The sequence below is a fragment of the Canis lupus genome, chromosome 11 (assembly GCF_048164855.1).
Source record: "Canis lupus baileyi chromosome 11, mCanLup2.hap1, whole genome shotgun sequence".
NCBI classification, from domain to species: domain Eukaryota; kingdom Metazoa; phylum Chordata; class Mammalia; order Carnivora; family Canidae; genus Canis; species Canis lupus.
The window spans coordinates 3,466,158-3,490,499 of record NC_132848.1 but is presented as its reverse complement, the minus strand read 5'-3'; the positions used below and the strand labels follow the sequence as shown (position 1 = coordinate 3,490,499).

At 39.6% G+C, this 24,342-nt stretch overlaps 1 protein-coding gene across 38 annotated transcripts in view; it reads left to right on the top strand.

Moving 5' to 3' along the window:
- R3HDM2 (R3H domain containing 2) overlaps positions 1 to 24,342 on the top strand; it is a 166,029-nt gene that overhangs the window by 110,776 nt on the left and 30,911 nt on the right. For 14 of the 38 annotated variants that reach the window (XM_072842922.1, XM_072842906.1, XM_072842931.1 and 11 more), the window contains 10 exons: positions 9,124 to 9,328; positions 11,897 to 11,920; positions 14,116 to 14,157; positions 17,025 to 17,111; positions 17,649 to 17,775; positions 18,677 to 18,755; positions 19,412 to 19,471; positions 20,038 to 20,178; positions 20,578 to 20,686; positions 23,393 to 23,488. In XM_072842922.1, the coding sequence (XP_072699023.1) occupies positions 9,164 to 9,328; positions 11,897 to 11,920; positions 14,116 to 14,157; positions 17,025 to 17,111; positions 17,649 to 17,775; positions 18,677 to 18,755; positions 19,412 to 19,471; positions 20,038 to 20,178; positions 20,578 to 20,686; positions 23,393 to 23,488 (930 nt within the window). In that variant the 5' untranslated portion in view covers positions 9,124 to 9,163. The remainder of the gene's footprint in view (positions 1 to 9,123; positions 9,329 to 11,896; positions 11,921 to 14,115; positions 14,158 to 17,024; positions 17,112 to 17,648; positions 17,776 to 18,676; positions 18,756 to 19,411; positions 19,472 to 20,037; positions 20,179 to 20,577; positions 20,687 to 23,392; positions 23,489 to 24,342) is intronic. The other 24 variants (XM_072842913.1, XM_072842920.1, XM_072842911.1 and 21 more) reach the window with 6 other exon arrangements.

Here is a 24,342-nt window from a genome sequence, read left to right as displayed (position 1 = left end):
TATGACCTGAGCCAAAGGCAGATGCTTAAATAACTGAGCCACCCGGGCGCCCCCTAAAAACCAGTAGTCCTATTAAGGAAGAAGTAATTGGGGATGCCTGGATGGCTCAGTGGTTGAGCATCTATCTGCCTTCCGCTCAGGGCATGATCCCAGTCCAGGGATCGAGTCTCGCATTGGGCTCCCTGCAAGGAGCCTGCTTTTCCCTCTGTTTATGTCTCTGCCTGTCTTCTCTGTGTCTCTCATGAATAAATAAAATAAAAAAGGAAGAGGTAATTGGATATCGTGGAGTAAATAACAGACTCTCCTTTGCAGCAGAAGCTTAAACAATAATGATTCTTAACGGTTTCCAGTTCCTTCATATGAAATTAGATTGTTCTTTTTTCATTTCCCTGGCCAATCTCACATTTCATTTTATATTTTGAAATATTCTTTTAATACTGTATTGTTGGCTTAGGTGTCCTCCCTACCTAACAAGCGGTGGCATTGATGTTTAAGGGCATCACAGTAGGGCAAGATAGACTTACCTGCATGCCATTTAAGTTAGTAATAGAAGGCATCCTGAGATGCTATGAACAGTAGGTAAGTTGTGATTTTTTTATTTTCTTTGCCAGAATGTCTTTTCTGGATTCAGTTAGGAGCACTTTTGCCAGGGCGTGGGAGAAGACAGTGTGAACTTTCAAGGTCCTTTCCATCCCTAAGATTCTGTGATATTTTCTACATAGTGGCATTACTGTGATAACACTAAAGAAAATGGAAGCAGCAGAAGGAAAGGCACCCACCCACTGCTGCTCTTTGCTTGAAAGAGGAGGAAATTTGGTTTGTTCTGTTTTGCTCACAAAAGTAAAATGGGCATTTTTGGCCAAGAATGTAGAGAAGCTGAGAGAAACTATAATGAAGCCCAACGTTTCAGTCCATTGATCAAAAGCACCTGTAGTTCTCATTTCAGGGCAAGTACAAGCATAACAGATATTAAACAAAGAAAGAGGGTACATGTCCAGCACATTTAGTCTTGTTTCTCTCTTTACCTTGCCTAAGGAATTGCTCTGGACATCAGTCAACTCCTGTGGCCTTCCTTATACACCAATGAATCCTTTTGACTTTGTAGAGCAGAATGGTTTTCTTAATACTTCCCTGATTTTGAAAATTGATACAATTGTTGTTATTGTTATTTTTATTGGCCTAGTATTAGTGAAACCTATGACAATTGATTCTTGAAGTCCTTAAAGGACTTAGTGACTCACATAACTTACACATTCTATAAGTACTTTACTCTCTATTCCCCCATATTCTGCTTTCTCTCTTTGAAGAAAATGGAGTATTGGACCCATATCTCTTATTTATAACTCAATAGGGTCTCCTGTCCCATCTGCCCAGGGCTGTTGAGCCTTTTACCTCTTCAGGCATGCAGTTATTGGTTTTTGTCCTTTTAGAATGGTAGTGGGAAGAACGTGGGATTTTGCAATCAAGAAGACCTGAGTTTGAATTCTGCCTCCTTATACATATTGTATGGCCCTGAGCAATTCACTTAATATTTCTTACTGTTGGTTATTTTATTCAAAAATGGAAATAATATTTTATATCTTGAGAAGATCAAATAAGATACTCTCTGTAAACTATGAAAAATTTAAAGTTGTGAGGGGTGACCCAGATTAAGGAGAAAGATGGGAGAATTTAGAAACCTAATTTTTGAACCCCAAAATTTGTGCCCCACCAACACTCTCTAAAGAAAGGCCTCAGGTTTAGGCCCCTCTCATCCCACACTTCATGCCCCAGAACACTCTTGAAAGTCCACCTTGGGACATGTACAACTTTGGCTTTGGGATCAGACACAGCAGGTTGGAATCTTGCCCTTGCCCCTCATGTATTAACTTGGGAAAGTTATTTAATTCCTCCGAGCTTTAGTTTCTTCATTTGAAAAATGAATTTTGTTTGGATTAAATAAAGTAATGTGTAGGAACAATAAATCGGAGTCAAAGAAAGAATGTAGACTGGAATCAGACAACACCGGAGTTCTGGTCTGGTTCTGTTATTCAGTGGTGATAAAGGTGATTAACTACTCTTGGTGGATGTGAGTTGAAGTGCAGAAAGTACCAGGTTCATAATTGTCCTTAGTAAACATTAGTGCTTTTTCCTTTTCTCCTAACTCCGGTTAAAGAATGTAAAAATAGCCTTACCATGCATGAGCACAGACTTGTTTTATTTTGTTTTTACCCTGCCATTTTAACTGTAAGGATGTTTTTGTCTCCATTGTCTTGGCTCCTAAAAGCATTATGTGTGTGTTTGTCTGTATGTCTTTAAATAACAGACAATAAAATACACATCTGAAGCATTCAGTTAATAAGTTTTGACAGTCGCATATACCCATGTAAACACAACCCCAAACAAGATAGAATATTTCCATCACTCTTGAAGGATCCCTTATACCAATATTTTACCACCAAATCCTAAGCAAGTGCTTCCTGATTTTGAATCATTGTAGTTAAGTTTTGCCTGTCCTTTAACTTCATATAAGTAGAATTATGTATTTTTAAGGTAGTTCTGCTTTCTTTTACTTACCATAATAGTTTTGAGATCCATCCATGTTTTTGTGTATTTCAATACATATCCAACAAAGTCTCCTAGTCTCACTACTAATGATTAAATCACTTGTCCCTTCCCAAACCAGTCACAAAAAGGAAACAGTTGCCATAATTGGTATACCTAATTAAGGTCCACCTCCTAGGGCTCAGGAAGAGGATCACGTTCCCTGATCATGTGTCTTCAGAAGAAGGCAAACACCAAAAGTTCATTCTTCCCCCCACCCAACCCCCCGTAGCACCTTATTCTATGACCGTACAGCAATTTGTTGAGCTATTTTTCTGAGCCCCTAGATTTTTAACAGTTTTAAAAATATGAGTATCAAAGGGGAATAATTTACTCGATATACAAATTGGCAGAGGACTGATGAGTTTACAAGAATTTTGCCAAAGGGTAGGTCAGAATTTTTATTTTTTATTTTTATTTTTTAAAAGATTTTATTTATTTATTCATGAAAGACAGAGAGGGAGAGAGAGAGAGAGGCAGAGACACAGGCAGAGGGAGAAGCAGGCTCCATGCCAGGAGCCCAATGTGGGACTTCATCCTGGGACCCAGGGTCACGCCCTGAGCCAAAGGCAGATGCCTAACCGCTGAGCCACCCAGGTGTCTCTAGGTCAGAATTTTTAGCCTGTAGCTCTTGTCTTCTTGCTTACATTTTTTCTGCTTGGCCATGGATTAAAAGGGAGAAAATACCCTTCTGCCTCTGAGTGTCCCCTATATAATATATTCTTTTTGGCCTAATGCCTAGAATGTTGTTTGTGAGTTGATGGAAGGATATATAATTTCACTGTACTCTGGAAGGTACTTACCTTGGCAGTCAAAAAATTTATGGGGAATATGCAGTATTCTCCCAGAAAAAAAATTGCCAAATCTTGGCTCCTAATCATCTTCCCCTGTATCATCCTATTTCCTCATTCCCTCTTCTTGCCCCCCACTGTGACAGTCTCCTCTGTGCAGCTTTGAGCCACTGAGTGTCCTCAGGAGACATTCTGCCTTAAAGTTGTGCTGTTTGCTTCGATGAAATGTACAATGTACACAAATAGGTTGTAGGGAAGCACATATCTTGGCTCTCCTGGGACATTAATGTCTTTATTCTAGTCGAGTTACATATGAAATAGTTCCTTTCTTCTTCTGATTGCCCCAAGCCCGTCATTTCCTCTCTATACCAAATAAACCAGGAAGAGTGGAAATTACTTCTCTGCTTTTAGCCCTTTTCTACTAGCTTTATTCTTGCTCCTTGAGACTTTGTTGTTGTTGTTGTTGTTAAATTGTCTTTGTCTTGTCCCTCATCTGGAACATTTGCTTTTTGCATTGAAAAATTTGTTTCCAGGAATCTTTTGCCCCAAGAGAAAGGAAAGACTTCTACATAGAAATGCAGGACTGGAAATGCATGACTTCTACATAGAAATGCAGGACTGGAAATGGCCATAGTTAAAGGCCATAGTTAAAGGCAAAAGAGAGCTTCAGCTCAAGAAATATGATTTTGAGCTCAGTATATGTTCCAGTGGATCTTGACTCTGAATAGTAACACTCTACTTTTCATAACTAACCATTGTTAACATGAGGATAGCTTCTTTTATCCTAGAAGCAAAATGGCAAGGGAGCAAAACCATGTGATTTGAAGACCTGACTTAAGCTGGGAGTGTTTAGAGAAAGAAGTAAGATACAGTTGTCTCCTGTAAGGGGCTGACATGGAAGTGAGATTAAGCTTATTCTTTATGAGTTATACAGAGAACTAAACTGGGGCCAGTGGCAGGAAATAACAGGAAGGTAAATTTTGCCTCTTTATAATTTCCCACCAAAGAAAGTTTGTATCTGGAGAAGACTTCCCCTTCTCTAGAAGTATGCAAACAGGGTCAGAACAACCATTCTTCAGAGTTATTGATGATTTCAAGAACCTGAATGAGGAGGACTGTGGATATAGAAGGATGAAGCTAAATGAGAAAGCTTCTGAGCCCCTTTCCAATTATGAGAGTCCATGATTCTTTTGTATCTTTGGTAGACTTTCCATTTTCTGCCTAGTCTTTGAACATCTGTCTCCTTAGTTAGTGGAAGTATTGCATAAATGTTAACAAAGCAAGTGCTAGAGCCATATTTCCTGGTTTTGAGTCCTGCTCTACCATGTAGCAGTGGTATGACCTTTACTTTACTTCTCTGTACCCCTGTTTACTTATCTATAAAATAGTGATGATAATAAAATTTGTATCAAATACGATTGATGTAAGATTAAATGAGATACATAAAACACTTTAGGATAGTGCCTAACATAGTGTGAGTACTCCAAAAATTTTACCTGATGATTATCGCATCTCTCTCTGTGTCAGTTATTTCTACTTATAAAGCTATGCCTGTCTGTCTGGTCCAGATAGTGCCACTTTTCACATACCCTTTCTGATTATCTCGATGCTTTTGGCTAAAAGAAATAGTAAACTCAACTCAGAATAGCTTAAATGATGATAAGATTTATGACCTCACATATCAAGCACAGCTTGATCCTAACAGCTAGGATCCTCCTAGCTCTTCCACCATCCTCCATGAGTTGATAGAATATTGCAGTCCAGGCATCATCTGCACGGAAGACTCCCTTCAGCAAAAGATGATAACCATTTTTTTCTCTAGTGGCTTTTTTTGTTTTTTGTTTTTTTTTTTTAATAGAATGGATACCCTTTCTTTGAAGCCACTCCCTGGTAAAGTCCTCTCATTGTGAAGTCCTCATATTTCACTGGTGATGATTGAGTCACTTGTCCCCAAACCAGACACAAGAAGGAAACGAACTACCACCATTTATTTAGCTAATTAAGATCCACCTTCTGGGATTCAGGGATAGGATCACTTTCCCTAATCATATGTCGTTACAGGAAGGCAAACACCAAAAGAAAATCTGGGCTAGACTGGTATGTGTGTAAGAAAAGGTATGCTAGGGTACCTTTTCCTCTGCTCCCACATTTTCCTGGGAGTAAGAATTAGTTTATTTTATACAGCTCTTTAAGAAGCCGGTAGTCTCTTAAAGAGGAACTTTAAGAAATGGAAATGGCTTTCAAAATTCTTAAAAGGGAATGCATCATTAATCACTGTTTCATGAGTGTTTCTAAGAATCTAAAGCTCAAGTTTTTCTGTTTCCCAGTGAATGAAGGAAACCTCATGTAGCTCCTTAAAACTGCAGTTGGAATATGTGACAATATTCCACAGGTGGCTATTATGAAAAACCTTTTTTTGTTTGATTTTTCCCTTAGTGCTTTGGCTAGAAACAGTGTTCAGACACTATATAGTTAGTCTAGGTATCCAGATAGTTGACCCTTTTCTGAGTTAGATGTATAGAGGAACTGCAAAGTTATCATTCTGATTTGAAGGAATATACCTATTTGGTAATTGAGACCTGGAAGAAGAAACACCCAGCTGCTTTATATTTTTCCATATCACCCTCCCCCCCTTTTAAAAAAAGATTTTATTTATTTATTCATGAGAGACAGAGGCAGAGACACAGGCAGAGGGAGAAGCAGGCTCCATGCAGGGAACCCGATGTGGAACTTGATCCTGGGACTCCAGGATCACATCCTGAGCAGAAGGCAGACACTTAACCTCTGAGCCACCCAGGGATCCCACTCTCCCCCCCCTTTTTTTTTAATGAGATATAGTTAACTATAGCTCTGTGTAAGTTTAAGGTGTATTACCTAATCACATACATGCATACTGAAAATGATTACCACAGTAAGTTTAGTTAACATTTATATAGCTAAAAAGAAAAAGGTTTTCCTTGTGATTAGAACTTTTAGGATCTACTCTCTTAGCAACTTTCAGATATACCATACAGCAGTATTATTAACTGTAGTCATTGTGTTATACATTGTATCCCCAGTACTCACTTGTCTTCTAACTAGAAGCTGGTATCTTTTGACCACCTTTACCCAGTTTCCCCATTCTCCAACCCTCACAATTCTCTTTCTGACAGAGAAATATGTTTGAGGCTATTTAAGCCTGAAAAAGAAAAATACTGAAGGTCTATTATGTGGTAAAAGAAGTAAGCTTAATTTCTTATGACTTGAAAACAGATTTAGCATCAAGATTGAAACAGTGCATAGCTTATTATAGGGAGCAACTCTGTAACAGTTAAGACTATTTAAGAAATAGTGAGATGATCCCTTGCCAGGAGTTTTCTAGGAGAGGCATTCAGGCCCCTCTCAGGAATTTACAGAAAGGAGTCCTAATGTGGGGAGACCGTTGGAGCAGGGGGAGGTGGTGGATTGCATGAAGGCACATTTTAAGAACCCTTCCAATTCTGATCTCTTGGTATTTCCCAGCTAAGAGATACGGACAAGGCATGTGCTGAGTTTTATTATACTCCAAGCTGAAGAGAATGGGTGCTTGATTTACCCATGGGAGAAAAAATAAATAATATGTATATATGCAGTCTCCCATGTACAGCTTTATGATTCATAAAGCTCCATAGGTTATAACTCTTTTTATTGAATCCTCTAGGTACTACTAGATCCAGTTAATCAAGAAATAGAATATCAGCCATTTTCTCGTGTAGTCATTTTCTTCCAGTATTTGTCATCTTAAATTTAATTGTATGACTATGGTTGTATGAATGACTCTGGCCTTTTAAAGGGCCGTTATCTAGCCCTATGCAAACTAAGTCTCTAAGCAGCTGTGCAAGAGTCACCACAAGGTGAACAAAGCAATAATCTTATAGACTAATTTATGCCAGGATGAGATTACCTGTGCTTCTTAAGGAGGCTTCAGGCTCTTATCATTTAAACTCATTTGAAGGAGGAAAGAATAGATGATGTGACAGGTTTTTTTGAATCATTGCTATTTGTTTTTTTGGCTCAGTTTCTAGGGCCACATGAAATAGATATAATGTCTGGGAGGGTTTCTAGTCTTATCTTTTTAAAGTAGGAAAAGAGAAAAGAGAAGTATTCAGGATTGAAGGACAATCTGTAACCTATGTAAGGAGAAACGTCTATAAACTTCTGTTTCTGAGTGTGTGCATGGATTTCCTGTGTTCACTTCATTACAGGATTTCCCAGGTAGCCATAGTAAGTGATCAAGAGCTGGCTACTCCTACAGTACAGAAGCTCTGCAACATTGGCAGGCAGTAGAGTGACTGAACCCAAATAGTGAATAACAAAACAAAGATTCTCTCTTCCTTCAGAGAGAGACCCAATCTTTCTGAAGCATAGCTTACTCTACCAAGTTCTCTTACTTTTTCAGTTTGCTTAAGATAAAGGAAACAAGAGTCTATAACCATCATCTGATTTTGCTGCCTTTTGGTGGCGGAGACACTTGAAGTTGGTAACGTTGTGGTTTGTGGTAGCTGTGGCAGTTCTCCTTTGGGAAAGGAGAGTGGTTGTCTCTGGTAGTGAATAGAGCTTTATAATACGTTTTTCTTCTTTCTGGGAAGAGTCTAGTGCTCAAGCTGAAAATGTTAGCAAATTTCTGTAGGGAACAGGAGGGCAAATAAAGTACTAGGTGGACTCATACTAACTGCTTTAGAACTGGAGCTGGTGAATCTCCAGAATTATGCCCAGGAAAAGAATCCAGATAATGTATGGTATAAAATTCTAGTGAATGCAACCTAATCTGTAATGACAGAAAGCAGATCAGTAGTAGGCTGGGGATGGAGAGGGAAGGAAGAGCTTACAAAAGAGCAGGAGGAAACTTTTGAGGTGATGAATGTACTCACTATCTTGATTGTGATGATGGTTTCACAACTATATGTGTATTTCATAATTCATCTAATTGTATATTTTAAATATATGCAATTTATTGTATATAAGTTTTACCCCAGTAAACCTTTTAGTATTTTTTTATTTTTTTTAAATATTTTATTTGCGGGGGGAGGTACCTGGGTGATTCAGTTGGTTGGGCCTCTGCCTTTGGCTCTCAGGTCATGATCCTGGAGTCCTGGGATCAAGTCCCACTTTGGCCTCCCCGCTCAGTGGGGAATCTGCTTCTACTTCTAACCCTCTCCCCTCTCATGCTCTCTCACTCTCTCTCAAATAAGTAAATAAAATCTTTTCTTTTTAATTTTTATTTATTTATGATAGTCACAGAGAGAGAGAGAGTGAGAGAGAGAGGCAGAGACACAGGCAGAGAGAGAAGCAGGCTCCATGCACCGGGAGCACGACATGGGATTTGATCCCGGGTCTCCAGGATCGCACCCTGGGCCAAAGGCAGGCGCCAAACCGCTGCGCCATCCAGGGATCCCAAGTAAATAAAATCTTAAAAAAAAAAAAAAGAAATTTAAAAATATTTTATTTTTAAGTAATCTCTACACCCAACATGGGGCTTGAACTCCCAATCCCAGGATCAAGAGACGTGCACTCCACCGACTGAACCAGCCAGGCGCCCCTACCTCAATAAAGCTTAAAAAAATAAATAAATAAAAAGGAAAGAAAGAAATTAATCCTGGGTCAGCATTTATCCAAGGACCCTTCTCTGGTTACAGGGTAGCTGCTGCAGACTAGATGTGAAATGCAAGTCTTGTGTGTATGTGAAGTATGGATAAATACCTCCTGTTTAATGCATTTGATGTTTCCTTAGGAGTCCATAGAGGCTACTGTACTGTATTATATTGAAGAAGATGTCTAACAGTAACACTACTCAAGAGACCCTGGAAATAATGAAAGAATCAGAAAAAAAACTGGTGGAAGAATCTGTAAACAAAAACAAGTTTATTTCTAAGACCCCAAGTAAGGAAGAAACTGAGAAAGAGAGCGAAGATACTGTTTTGCGTCAAGAGACACAGGTAAGGATTAGAAGTGCATCATATGTACACTCATTAGACCTGAATAGAAACATCATCTTAATTGGCATTGGGAGTCTGTAAGAAGCCAGTCGCTTGATTCACCCCAAAAACCCAATTTTCAGCTTTCGAGAACTGTCTCCTTTTTGTCAGAGTCCACAGTGAAGCCTAGAAGACTGTAATTTCCTAATCCACTCGGACCTGAATTACACTGGTTCTTGCTACATTTTGGTAATTTTTAACTATCAAAAATTGAACTGTATACAAACACATATTTAACAAGTCATAATATAGCTCATACAATAAACTCATAAAACTATAGCTGCCTGGCTTTACACATAGTGTTAAATTCATATCCTGGTTGTGTTAAAGCAGTCAGCATTTTCTGGGTCAGAAATAATCTCTGAACTTGCCACTTGATAAGTGAGAGGAATTTCACTCTTTGGTTTCCATGTTGTTTTCCATCCAAATTCATAGTACAGTGCAGATATGATGGCAGTAGGTGGCCAGCCGAGCTTCCTTTATGGCTCCTCTTTGGTACCCAGACAGCTCATACTCTGAGCCTTCTCTAGTTTACCTGTTTCAGTCCTTCTCTTCTCTGTAGTCACTGCTAGTTTCTTCTGTTACCCAGACCCAAATTACATAAATTCTTTCCTTCATGTCCAGGATTAGACTGGTCATTCTTAGGTGCTAAGGAGTTAGACTAAGGGTAGTAACTTAGTTTAAAAAGCAGTAGTGGCAACATTTTGAAGGATTTAGAAACTTGACACATAATTTCTCTTGATAACCCAATTCATCTAGGCTTTTTCTTCTTTTTTTTTTTTTTTTTTTTTTTAGGCTTTTTCTTCTTAAAAGATTAAAACAGCAACAACATAAAGGGACAAATTAAAATCAGACAGCTCTCTGAAATATTTTGTTCTCTGGCTGCCTGCTTTTCTACTGTCTTTCCTCTCACAGTTTGCTATTTCTCTCTCCTGGTTGCTTTTCTTTTCATTTTCTTTTGCATGTGAGTTGTCATTCCCTGCCCATCCTTCCAGGGTTTGTAGAGACAATCTGCCACTGTTCCAGCTATACTTCTAGCCTCCAATGATACCAATAATGAATTTTAAATCCTCAGGACAGATAAGTGATGAATGTTTAATTATGTGCTGTCATGTCATAAGGAAGATGATAATTAAATGAACTTTTGGGTCCACGTTAGTCTCAGGAGACTATTTGAAGTGGTGTTCTGAACTCCGTTGTATGTACTCCTTGAAGATAAGCAGAAAAGAAAGGATGTGTATAGGTGTTACACACCTTATGGACACTCAGTTCAAGAGTGTCTTCCCCTGGGTATCGTATATACAAATAGGTCTTTGGGAAGGTTGGAAGGGAACTTGCCTCCTCTGGCTTTTTTGCTGCTGCTAGAGCAGGGGGAGCTGCTGCTGCCATCTACTGGAGCTCCTGCTCCTTCTACATACATAGTCTTTAGTCTTGTCCCACCCTTCAGAAGCCCTCTCCTCTCCACTATTTCCCAACAGATCATGTGCCCCTTCAACAACACTAAAAATTCTGCTCTTTCTCCTACCTCCCCTATCCCACTCCACTCATACCCTAGAAGTCTCCCCAGGGATCTTACTGATGCTGTCAAGGGAGTGCCTGTTATGAATCGGAGCTGGAAAGTTTGCAGAAAGGGGACTTTCATTACTTGTACTATGTGAGACATATTCTTAGAATCAACAGTTGGAACTCAGAACATCTTTCACATGAAAACAGTGCTATAAAAGGCAGATTCTGAGATTCAGTTTAGAATGGCAAATTAATCCTGACCTACTGAACTTAGGTGGGTCCTTCAACCAACCAACTGGGTATGACTTCCTAGCTAGGCTTTCTGCCTTGAAACTTGTGATCCTTTTGAATTCATCTACCATACTGCTTTAGAAAGATGGACATGAAATAAAAATATGATTATGTTCATTCTCTTCAAACTTTGTGTGTTTCTTTGTCCTAGGCTAAGACTCAGATTTGTTAGCATGGAATATTGTGACCTAGTCCCTTGCCTGCCAGCCATCCACCCTTGGCATCCTCTGCTTCGGCATTATCTGATTCCTTGGTCCTTGTTATAAATAAGAGCTGAAAAGTTGGGGGAAGCATGCTTTTGTAAATGCTTTCTCTCCCTCGAGTGCCTTCCTTGGTACTTTTTCCTTGGCTTCCCTCAACCACTGAACCTCTCTTGCCAACATCTGCCTAATACCTATTTATCCTTCAAAACTCAGTTCAGATATATCTTTCTCCAGGAAGCTTTCTTTGACAACCTATTACAGGTCTACCCTGTATAATTTTTCAATTAATGTCTATTTCTGTCTCCACAGAACTATAAGCTCAATGAGGCCCAGGATTAGGTCAGTTTGGGCTCAGCATTGTTTCTCTAAGGCCTGACACCATTCTTTGCAGACACTCAAAGAACAGGCACTATCTGTGAATGTATGAATTTGTGAGTTGGCTTTGTGCTTCTATAGCACTGTGTGACTACCTCTGTAATGATTTAACATACTGTATTATAATTGTCTATTTGTCTGTCTTCTCCAACAGGATTATGAGTCCCTTTTGGACAAGGTTTGTGTTTTTTATCTCTGTATCCTCCAGTAGTTAGCATGGTGCCTGGTACATATTAGATTTTCAATATGTGTTTGACTATTAAATGAAAACTATCCATTCTGGGAAGTAAGCAGATTCATACATTGCTTGTAGAACTATAAATTGGTGTAACCTCTTTGAAGGGCAATTTGACAATACTTTATAAAATTTTTAAATGGACTATACGTAGATGTACTTTATTTGTAGATATATTCAATGATATGGTCATTGAAGTATTGTTTATACTAACAAAAGATCAGAAACAGCCTAAATAGTGCAATTTCAGGGACTGGTAAAATACATTATAGTACAACTACAGAGTGGAATACCATATTAGACATTAATAAAAATTATAGATCTTCTGTAGAATAATATTCATGGAAAAAAGTATAAAGGCAAGCACATAGAATATATGTCCATTTGGTTTTTAAAAAACCCTGTGTGTACATATGTACGATAAGCTTATATACGTAAAAAAAAAAAATCTGTGAGGGATCCCTGGGTGGCGCAGCGGTATGGCGCCTGCCTTTGGCCCAGGGTGCGATCCTGGAGACCCGGGATCGAATCCCACGTCGGGCTCCCGGTGCATGGAGCCTGCTTCTCCCTCTGCCTGTGTCTCTGCCTCTCTCTCCCCCTCTCTGTGTGACTATCATAAATAAATAAAAATTTATAAAAAAAAAAAAAATCTGTGAAAAGGGATGCCTGGGTGGCTCAGCAGTTGAGCATCTGCCTTTGGCTCAGGACATGATCCCGGGTTCTGGGATCAAGTCCCACATCGGGCTCCCTGCAGGGAGACTGCTTCTCCCTCTGTGTCTGTGTCTCTCATAAATAAATAAGTAAAATCTTAAAAAAATATATCTGTGAAAAGATTATAAGAAAGTCAGTACTACTTGATCCTCTAGGAGAGGACCTGGTAGCTAGGAGACAAATATGAAAGGGGACTTACTGTTTTATACCCCCATTCTACCTCCTGAATGTTTGTGCTCTGTGTATGTTACTACCTTTTTGAGAAAAAAAACAAAACTAAACTAAAAAACAGTGACCAATATTGTTTCATATTCCCAGACTATGGCTCTTCCTTACTGTAACATCTCTTACATTGACCAGATCCATCATCATTTCTTATTCTTTCCATCCACCTTCCCCCATTCTGCATTTTGCGTTGTGGCAGTGTTGTTTGGTAACTAGTGAAGAGGACAAAGAAAAGAGAAATCCTCACCTACCCAGGACCATGCTTGGTGTTCTGCCCCTGTCTTGTTTCCACTTCCCCACCCATCAACTTCAGTTCTCTCCACACCCCAGTGGGCAGTGAATCCATTCCAGACATCTGATAAGCCCCAGATGCTTCCTCCCATACAAAACCCCATCCCACCTCTTCCCTAAAGCCCCTTTTTGACTTCTCAGCTGTTCAGAAGCCCTGTCAATGAATTAGTCATTTCTTCCCTCATCCTACCATTGGCCCTCATCGTTCATCTTCTTCCGCTTCTATTCTGCACCTCACCCACTCTTTTTGCCCTCCCTTTGCTTGGAAGTCTTGTCCATATGTTCCCTGCTCCCTTATTTTTATTGTGTCCCATATAAGCTATAAGAGCCACCACCAGGAGCTTAGAACTGGGAAAATCCTCATCTTCAAGGAGGAAGGCAGTTGGCGAGAAGGGTCTTCATGCCGTCAGCAGCCATAGAGACTGGTGCTTTGGGTCTCTCAAGTTAGAACTCTGAATGTGTTATCCCATACAGATGTTACCATAAGTGATACTTAAAGGCCATATTGCATGTCCATTATGGGTTAAATAGGATCCTGTGATCGTGTTTGGGTAAAAACACACTGTCATGCTCTGGTAGTGCCTTTCCAGAAGCCACCTAATCAGGAGAGGATTCTTTGGCTTATCCAAAAGTAATTTTTATTGTTCTGTGAAGTAGGCCAACCAGTCAGTGTCTTCCTATTTATTTTCTTCATGGTAAGTGGTGGTTTGTATGTAAGTAGCCTGTGTACCTTTCGTGTCACAGTCCTGGAGTTGTAGCAAAGGGAAGACAACCACACCAAGTGAGTCTCATCATAGTTTAGCTATTGTAATGGTTTTATAATTAGTGCTTTTTCTTTGTAAACTTGTATCATTTTTAACCTAAATGTTGCTTTCCTACATGTTTAATATTTTCTAATCCCATTCTAACAGAGGCGGACATCCAACCATGGTCATGCCAGGAAAAGAGCCAAGGTGAGAGCCCTTTCTGTATACAGTAGTCCCCCCCCCGCCCCCATCTGAGGTTTTGCTTTCCACAGTTTCACTCACTCCTAGTCAACCAGTCTAGGAGCAGAAGATCCTCCTTTTGACATATCATCAGGTCAGTAGTAGCCTAACGCTCCATCACAATGCCTGTATCATTCACCTCATTTCACCTCATCACAAAGGCAATTTATCATCTCACATCATCCCAAGAAGAAGAGTGAATACAATGCAATAAGATATTTTGAGAGAGAGAGACCACATTTATACATATTTTATTACAGTATATTATAATTGTTCTATTTCATTGTTGTTGTTACTGTTGTTAGTCTCTTACTGTGCCTAATTTAGAAATTAAGCTTTATCTTGGTTATATATGTGTAGGAAAAAACATAGTATGTATAGGGTTTGGTACTATCCATAGTTTCAGGCGTGGTATCCACTGGGGGTCCTGAAAGGAACCTCATCTAATTTATTTGAATTGTATACAAGCAAAAATTTTCTGCCTGTACTTTATACTCTAATTAGGAATGTACATACACGCACACATTTCCTATTGAAAGGTTTGGCTGTATTTTTCTCCATTATCTCTAGTTCAGTCAGAGTCTATTTATGATACCCAGCCAGACCTTCTCACAAAGCCTGAGCAAATTGGTACTGGTTCTGCTGTAAACCAGTGTCTCTGTTCATTTCTGCTTTCTCTAAGAGTACTATATGAATGTAGTCTTTTCCTCCAAACTTTTTTCCCATTTATCCTTTAGCAATTTATCCTTCATAAATCCTGCCTCATTAATAGAAATGACTCAACACTTTTGGACATCCTAAAAATAAAGCCTATTTTGGTGGTAGTGGGGTTACTTTTTAGGTAGGGGCAGGGAGGAGGATTTTGTTTTTAATCATTTTATGATAAAATTAGCACATCAGGGATCCCTGGGTGGCGCAGCGGTTTGGCGCCTGCCTTTGGCCCAGGGCGCGATCCTGGAGACCCGGGATCGAATCCCACACCGGGCTCCCAGTGCATGGAGCCTGCTTCTCCCTCTGCCTATGTCTCTGCCTCTCTCTCTTTCTCTCTCTGTGACTATCATAAATAAATAAAAATTTAAAAAATTAAAAAAAATAAAATTAGCACATCACAGATTATTTTAAGCAGCATTATCAGGGAGGACTATATGTGGTAATGTGTGATGGCTTTTTTTTTTAAGATTTTATTTATTTATTCATGAGACACACACACACACACACACACACAGAGTGGGGGTGGTGGCAGAGACACAGGCAGAGGGAGAAGCAGGCTCCATGCAGGGAGCCCGACGTGGGACTCCATCCCAGGTCTCCAGGATCACACCCCAGACCAAAGGTAGGCGCTAAACCACTGATCCACCCAGCCGTCCCCAGCTTTTTAATTTTAGTCAGTAAAAAAAAATTTTTTTAAAGATTTTATTTGTTCATGAGAGACACAGAGAGAGAGGCAGAGACACGGGCAGACGGAGAAACAGGCTCCATGCAGGGAACCTGATCCCACAACCCAGAGATTACTACCTGAGCTGAAGGCAGACACACAACCACTGAGCTACCCAGGCGCTTGAATAGTAAAATTGTAAACCTTTCTTGCAGTGAGAATCATCACCAGAGTAATAATTAAGGGTGTCTACCCCATTCCCCCCTAAAAGACAATGGCAGAATTTGGGAGTGGCTCAGCCAGTATGTGGTTTGGATCTGAAGAAGACCACAACATCAGAATACATGGACTTGCTGACATGGCCTGATCCCCAGTGACGGGCTTGATGTTAAAGTTCACAACAGAGAGTGTTCACTTCTACCTCACTTCTACCCAAACTTTTTGAGATAAGTAAGACAGTTTTTGTGTCTGTTTTACAGATGAAGGAATTTGGAATTATAGAGATAGAGTGAATTTGACAGGATATTCACTAGTAAGTGGCAGAGCTTGGCAGGAAGTCAGTTCTTCAGACTTGCAAGTTCTTTTTCATTATACTGCACAACCACGAACACACATGCCATGTTTTGTGCTGTTGTATTCACAACAATCCTTGATTTTATTATAAGAACTCTTAGGAAATGTTTATAGGTAGAATTCTAATGAGTCACTCTATAAGTTTTGGCTTTGAGGATCCCTAGGAAAGCAATGATTTGCAAAGTGGATTTCAGATTCTTTTGGTATTCTCCAGCCTGCAAAAGTAAACCAACTGTATTAGCTTCTTACCACATTAAATCCCAAATGTTAGGAAGTTTTCTGTCTTTCTCTTTACTCTTTTCTTAGATACTTTTTTCCATACCCTTGCCACACTTAGAGTCATTTAGCATTTATTGTCTACTGCATCTAGGTACTATTTGTGATAAATATGTTTATATACTTTATGTCACATAATTCATAAGTCATCCTTTAAGTGTTTTTATCCCCATTTTATTGGGAAAAAAACAGAGACCCAGAGAAGTCAGGTTATTTACCCAAGGTCTCTTCTAGCTCATAAGCATAAAAGCAGTAGTTTAAGATAGGACTTCTGGCTCCTAAATCCAATGTCTACTAAGCTCTACTACTGAGAGAACTTCTAAGTAAACTTCTAAGTCTGAAATTGGAGCCTGGGCTAGAAAAAAGGGGGGAGGGCTAAGTTTTCCTATCATCTGCTCAAAGTAGTCTTTTTTTTTTTTAATATGTTTACTAATGTAAGTAGGGAAATTATCTTTGAAGTAAATCAGGAACTGGTGAGTAAGTCCTCTTTGGGGGGGAAAAAACCCTACTTAATGGAAGCAGCAACTAACAGAGCCAAAAGCAATACCCTTCATTCAGTGAAAAGCTTCTGAATGTTCACCAGGGGAACATATATATTTGTTTTTTTTAGTCTAATTCCAAGCTGAAGTTGGTGCGCAGCCTGGCAGTGTGTGAGGAGTCCTCTGCCCCATTTGCTGATGGACCACTAGAAACCCAGGTAGGTCCTTTATAAGAATAGTAACTTTTGAGTTTGGCAGTTAGTTGTTTGGTAAAAACTGTAGTACCACAACCATAGCGTCAACATTAGGCTTGGAAATCAGGGTAGAAGAAACTTCAAAACAAGTGGTTGCAGTAAAGTAGGACGTGAGTGAGAGCGTGAAGTATAGGTCTTCACACCTGGACCACCTGGGATGATGCAGACAAGGAGATCCCAGGGTTCAATCTTATTTTCCCACCCACACTTTCCCTCTGGCAGTTAGAAGCATTTCCATCCAGTTCCTATTGCCAAGAACAGCCAGTGTAACTTGAGCTGTCCATATAGTGGTTGTGATTGTTGGCAGAAAAGGCTTGGCCTTCTGCCCCTTTCATAGAACAAAAGCTTAAACAATTTAATTAACAAAATACTCTTTTCTGTAAGAGAATACTGCCACCCAAGATTTTCCTTCTTTGAGATTTTAAGGGAGAGTAAAATCTTATGGGAGAATTAAAATCCTTTTTTCCTGTTTGATTGTATTCCTCTTTTTCCTTATCCAAGGATATAATTCAGTTGCACATCAGCTGCCCTTCTGACAAGGAGGAAGAAAAATCCACAAAGGATGTCTCTGAAAAGGAAGATAAGGACAAAAACAAAGAAAAGGTCCCAAGGAAGATGCTTTCTAGAGGTAAGAACTTCCCCTGCCTCTCATATATCCTAGTGTCTGGCTCTGCAGTACCCTTTCCTTCCACCTTGGAGCCTGGCACCTACTAAGCTTACTGGCTCAACAGTTCCTAGTGTTCTGCTGACTTCATGGTTGCATGGGGAGGTGCCTAACTAGGTTACTTTCTTTGCCGCTTTAGCTAACCCTGCCTTAGGGGCTCATATACTGCAGAGAGCTACTCCGTTAACATTTGGCACTACCTATAAGAGGACATTGTAGTTAATTCTGATTTTATTTCTGCTGTGAAATAAGTAGTGACATGAATCATCACTAGTAGCAGATCATCCATATACTATATTTTGGTTTTGGAATGCTTGGAGTGATTTTTTTTTAAATCACACTTGCATCTAATTATTAAGCTCTCTTTGGTTTTACACCCTTGGGCTAGTAGCAAAAAGACCTGGTCCATAAAAATGATAGTTGGGAGGAAAAAGACAACTTTGGGATTAAGATTTTATGAATAAATAATAAATAATCAACATTTGAATCTGTTTGCTGAGATTCTGGAAAATTGAGTCCTGACTGCTCTTACCTGGAATTTATTTTCCTTAACTTGAATAAAATCTGCTTTGTTTTGGTCAGGACATTCAGCAAATATTTAATTATGGTAAGGTAGTTCTCTCAGTGTGATACTGCTGTAGCACTATGACCCAGATTCTACCTTCTATCACTGTCATGGGGAATCTAGCAGGGGGAAGAGGCCTGGCAAATCAAGCGTCATTCTGGTTTTTAAGCTAAAAGCCCTGAAATTTGATTTTATTTTCCTGTTATCTCTCCTGATTGGGTTGTGGGCTTCTGCTTGGGATTAGATTTCATGCAAGGCAGTTTCATTTATTTTAAATTTCTTTTGTTGTGGTGGTTCTAGACTCCAGCCAAGAATATACAGACTCCACTGGAATAGACCTACATGAATTTCTTGTAAATACACTGAAAAAGAACCCAAGGTAAAAACATTATTTGATGGAAGGGGGATAGTAGGGCCTAGCAGGATACCTAAGAGGAAAAGTAGCTTCTCAGGATTTTTCCATTATTCAAATCTATGATGCCCACCCCCCACCACCGTTCCCCCTAGTATAGTTTTCTATTCTGTGAGGGATTCAGAGAATCCTTGTGTTGAGGTGTCTGCTTTCAGAAGAGGTGAGAAAAATTCTGTGGAAGGAGAATGCAGAGACAACGAAAAATGAAGGCTTGGGAGTACCATTTAAAAGCACAGAAGGAAAAATAATTGATATGTATATAAGCTAAATCATAATTGTTTTAAAATTGTATAAATAACCAGATGGAATATAGACTACTGATTAGACTTATAAATATAAAGTATGTGTTTAAATTAATATGGCTGCCAGTGGAATTAAGTTTCTGATAAGGAAAACAAAGTACATGATTAGGAGGATCTGCAAAATGTATACTTGATTGTTTTTCTTTTTTAAAGTAATATAATACAGGCCACTGAGTCTTGGCAGCCTCTGCATTTTTGTCTGCTATTGGGGTTTGGATCTGTCCCTCCCTTCAGCTTCTGTTAGTGTGCAGGTTTCAATGCTTTCAATGTCTATGGGAGGGCTGCTTTTTGTTTTGTTTTGTTTTAATCTTTTTTAAACAGGGACAGAATGATGCTGCTAAAATTAGAACAGGAGATTCTGGAATTTATTAATGACAACAAGTAAGTTACTTGAATGAAATACACGTTTAGAGGTGGGAGGGGGCACTGAAAAGAAATTCAGATAGTATTTTAGGATATTCCTCTTTCATCTCTCCCTTAAAGTCTGAATTTTGAAGTAATTACTCACTATGAACTAAAAGGAATTGGGGAGAAGTAACCAAGATGTATTTAAAGAGTGTATATGTGAAAATCAAGTGAGGTTTTTAAGTTACTGCATAGATTGAGTTGAAAAGATTATCTTTTCAGCAGCTAGCCCTTGTCCTATATTTATTCTTAAATGTCTCCCCTTTTTCTCTGTAGAATATCATCCAGGTGGGGGAAACCTAGAGCTTAAGGAATAGTCTTAAATGAGGGTAGTGGATCAGAGTGATCTATAAAATGCTATAGATGAAGAAGCTGAGAGAACCTTTTTGGGTTCCCATTTGAGTAAGGATCTATCTTCCTTATAATATGTCTGTTTCTCCTAAGAGATTCTCCACTTAAGACCTTTGTAAGAAAAATCACAATTGGCTATTATTGCTGTTGTTTGTCCTTATTTCACTTTTTTCTCCCTGGTTTCTCTTCAGTAACCAGTTCAAGAAGTTCCCTCAGATGACCTCATATCACCGGATGCTATTACACCGGGTAGCTGCCTATTTTGGGATGGACCACAATGTTGATCAAACTGGAAAAGCTGTCATCATCAACAAAACCAGTAACACAAGGATGTAAGGGAGGAACCACAGATTGGAAGACTTTCCTGGGATAGTCTATGGGGTAGAAGAGAAAGGTGTAGGATCAAGATGTCTCTTTCTGGGGAGGAGACCGTGGGGAGGGTTATATTATTGATTCCTACTCTTCACGAGGAGTTGAAGATAGATTCTAGAGGCACTGGTGTTTTGTGAAGACTGGCCCTTAGCCTCTCTTCACCTTTAGTGATGGGAAATGTATAACTTTAGAGGAAGATGAATAGACCTTGAGGATTGCATTGTGACTTTTTGGATGCCTGACTTCAGAAATCCCCTGAGAGGGAGTTGTGGAATTTAAGAGTGCTATACTAGCAGTTTTGCTTTCTAACAAAAGTGTCTTTTTCCTTCCTTCCTTCTACATTTCTCTCCCAATCCCAGCCCTGAACAGAGATTCTCAGAACACATAAAGGATGAGAAGAATACAGAATTTCAACAGAGATTCATTCTCAAGAGAGATGATGCCAGTATGGACCGAGATGATAACCAGGTGAAGAATGGAAAGGGGTGGGCGTATAGAGAGAGATTGCAGTAAGAGAAACTGGGAGGGGAGAAGAATTTTTGTGGGATAAAGAAAACTCAAAATATCTTAGTATGGAAAAATGTATTGAGTTATACTGAGTTGGCTTTGGCTTCATGTTGAGGACTGACTACACTTACTGAACTGAATGCCACCTTCTTAGCCCCAGAGAGACATGGTGCTGAGTTTTGCTGGGTTTTCTCATTTGGCCTAGAACTCCCTGGTTCTGCCACTGACTTCTAACTCTATGTCATTTTGGGACAGACAGCAGTCCCTCCCTGCTTCAGCCTTGATTCAGCTGATGGCTTCATTCTTTTTTTCTTTAATAGTTAGGAATTTCTTTGGGAACCACCAAAAGCTACTTTGTCCCACTTCTATCTTATCCTAGCTCAGGGCTAGCCTTGGACTGGCAAAGTTGTGATGTAATTTACCCACTTATAAAGATGTTTCTGATCCCTTTCTGCAAATTCCTTATTCTTTTCCCAACTCCTTCCACTAAGGTGAGTGAGTTAATTTAACATTTGATGCTGGGAATCTCAGGCAGTATCCCCTTTTTAATCTTTTCCTGTGGGAATAAGAGGTGAACAGTTCTCTACTCCCTCACACTGGGCCTGGCTGCTGCCCTGACTTCTGGCCTGCAGGTAGTAAGTTTTTGTTTGGGGATTAGTTTTCCCAGCCACATACAGGGTTTAGATCCAGCCAGCTTCTGCTTGACCTCCAAAAGAGGTTAGGTGGAGAACCAGGATTAAAGTTTGAAAAGCATGGTCGGGTAGAGCCAATATGAATCTTGCTAATTAATGATAACTATAATATCTTACCTCCAGAGTAAAAATTAACTTTCTTGGGATATTGTATGGTTTTGAGACCAGGACTTTTCCTGCTTGCTACTTGAGTATTTGAGGGAGTCCTTTTGAGAAAAATGCTATTATCTTTTGTGGACAAATACACTGGGTCTGATTGAAAACAATGAAACATACAAAAAGACAAAAATTAAAAAACAAGAAAGAGCCTTTCCATCCTGATGCCCTTCTCTCCATTTTCCCAAAACCCTTTTTCTGTTGATCAGGAATAATTCAGGCCTAGAGACACATTGGGGCAGAGTGGAATCTGTCCTTATAAACTTTTCATCTCTCAGCTTCAGGCTCGATCCATATAGGATAGGCTTCATGCATTTTCTGTCTATGATACTAGTAATGAATACAGTAATTGTTATTTCTGTTGAGTGTTTTCCCTGAACTAGACTCTGTTCTAAACACATTGTGTGCATTATCTCTTTTAATCGTCTCCACAACCCAGTGTCAATAGGGTTATTAGCTCCACTTTAAATATAAGAAAACTGAGGCTAAGGGATGTTAAGTTATTTGCCTGAAATAACATTACTCAGAAGTAGAGAGCGGAGATCTACCTTGACCTCAAAGCCCATTATGCTCTTTCTATATTCTATGACTGGTTCACCAGTGCTTGGGGCACTTGAGGTCCTACATCTTCTTGGAATGGGATTTATCAAAGGACATTGAGTATGATTTAGGTTCTTAAGGTTAGTGAGGTAAATCAAGAGCTAATGCTCCTCAAGTTATGCCTACCTCTGGTGAAGATCAGGAAGATCGGCCTAGAGTAGCAGCCTACTTGGTTGCTTCATCTGAAGCTTTCAGAGCCTCTGGATTGAAGGTCAGAAAATTTTATACCTAATGACATTCATTTGATGGGCTGTCTCCCTCAGAGCATCTTGCCTTCAAGAGCAGTATGGAAAAGGACACTGTGTGCACCCTACCTGGGACAGTGCTCACAACTCCCGGGCCAAGAGAGAAAAACAATGATGGAGAGTTGGGCAGTAGGCTAGACAGAGGTGGTGATCTGCCCAGCCATCCCTCATCACCTCTCCGCACTTGTCAGAGAATATAAGGTTCTCTATCCAGCATTTCCTTCTTTTCCCTTTCTATCACTCTTTCTCTCCTCCTTCTATCATACCTTATTTGTCTCTTCCTTTCCCTGTCCATCCTTTTTCCTGTTCTATTCTCCTTTTCTTTCTCTTCTCCTCTTTATGTTGCTCTGTTCTCTTCTCTATTTCTGTAATTTCTATCTTTTTCCCTCCCTCCAGTGGCTATAGTTAAGATAAGAAAAAGTGTTTAAGCTTTGAAGTTAGCTTCACTTGGATTTCATTCCCAAGGCCCTCTTCGCTGAGCTGTGTGTGACTTGGGTCTTCAGGCCATGACATTAGTGAGTAAAAAAGGGATAATATCAGGTGCTAGTTCTGAAAAACTCTTCTCTACATTCAGCTCTGCTAAGTACTTGTTTCTTCTCCCTCTCTAGCTTCCTCCTATCCCTTTCTTTCCCTCCAAAGCAATGTTGTTTATTCCCTGGGCTATTCTCTTGATCCTTAGTATTTGATTACTATAAGGAAGAAACCCAATCCTTATAAATAGTTGTTGCTCTTGACACTCTGGGTGGGGGTGGGGAGATGAAGAGGTTCCAATCATCCAGAAAACCTGATCTCCCAAACTGCATGGTCAGATGTACCCAGTGAAACCTGTCCAACACTGGAAATTTTTATTTCTTTTTTTTTTCCATTTTTTTGATGGCAACTATAAACTCTCCCGGTTTCTCTTCCTTGCTGGTGTGCAGTGAGCTTGCAGTACGAGGAGAACTTAACTAGCTTAATTCTGCTCATCGATCTAGATCAGAGTTCCATTGCAGGATGGAAGGAGGAGCAAGTCAATAGAAGAGAGAGAGGAGGAATATCAAAGGGTCCGAGAGAGAATATTTGCCCGAGAGGTAAGTGTAGCTTCTGAGAGTTGTCAGCCCATAGCTTTTAGCTCTTAATCTTTGGAACTGTGATTGGAATGAACCCTCCATAAATGTTTTGTTGTTGTCTTTTTTTTTTTAACCAATATCAGCCAGCCCCAGTTTGGTCTCTCAAATTAAATGTGGCTTACTAGGAAGCTACAGATTTTTATTTGTATTATTTTCAATACAATTTATTGTATGGCATACAAAGAGAACAAATGGAATGGCTGAATTTGGTAGAGATATGATTAGACTGAAAATAGAAATGGTTTTGGCAGGGTTTATGGAAGGGCCCTGACTCTTGTCTGTCAATCCCTTCTCCCGCTTACCCTCTTTCACTTCCACTATCCATTTTAGGCATCTTTGCTTCTAAGTGGAAGACTTAGTGTGTCCACACAGCCTATATACATCCATCTTGTTTGGCCAGCCTCGTTTTTAGGATATGTTGATGATGATTAGAGCACAGATCTAGCATCCATTCTCTGAGCTCCACATTCCACATGCACAGAGGGTACCACTTACTATTCCCTCCAATCTGTATCTGAATAGGAAGTCTCTTTCTTCCTATATTTCCTACCTTGCTTCATAGAATAAGATGGACTCTGTGGGCCAAAAGGCAACATGATCATTTTAGGCAACTTTATTCTTAAGAATTGTGGGCCATATTAAATATACTTGGTACCCCTGTATTTGGTGGCCTTTGCCTACAAGACTGAAGAGAAGAATAGCAGAAATTCAGGAAAGGCTGTAGATAAGAGAGGAACAGATCTCTGGAAAATGTAGGATTCAGATAGCACTATCTTACAGTAGAGTTAGCAAACAAAGGAGGAAAAGCCAGCCTC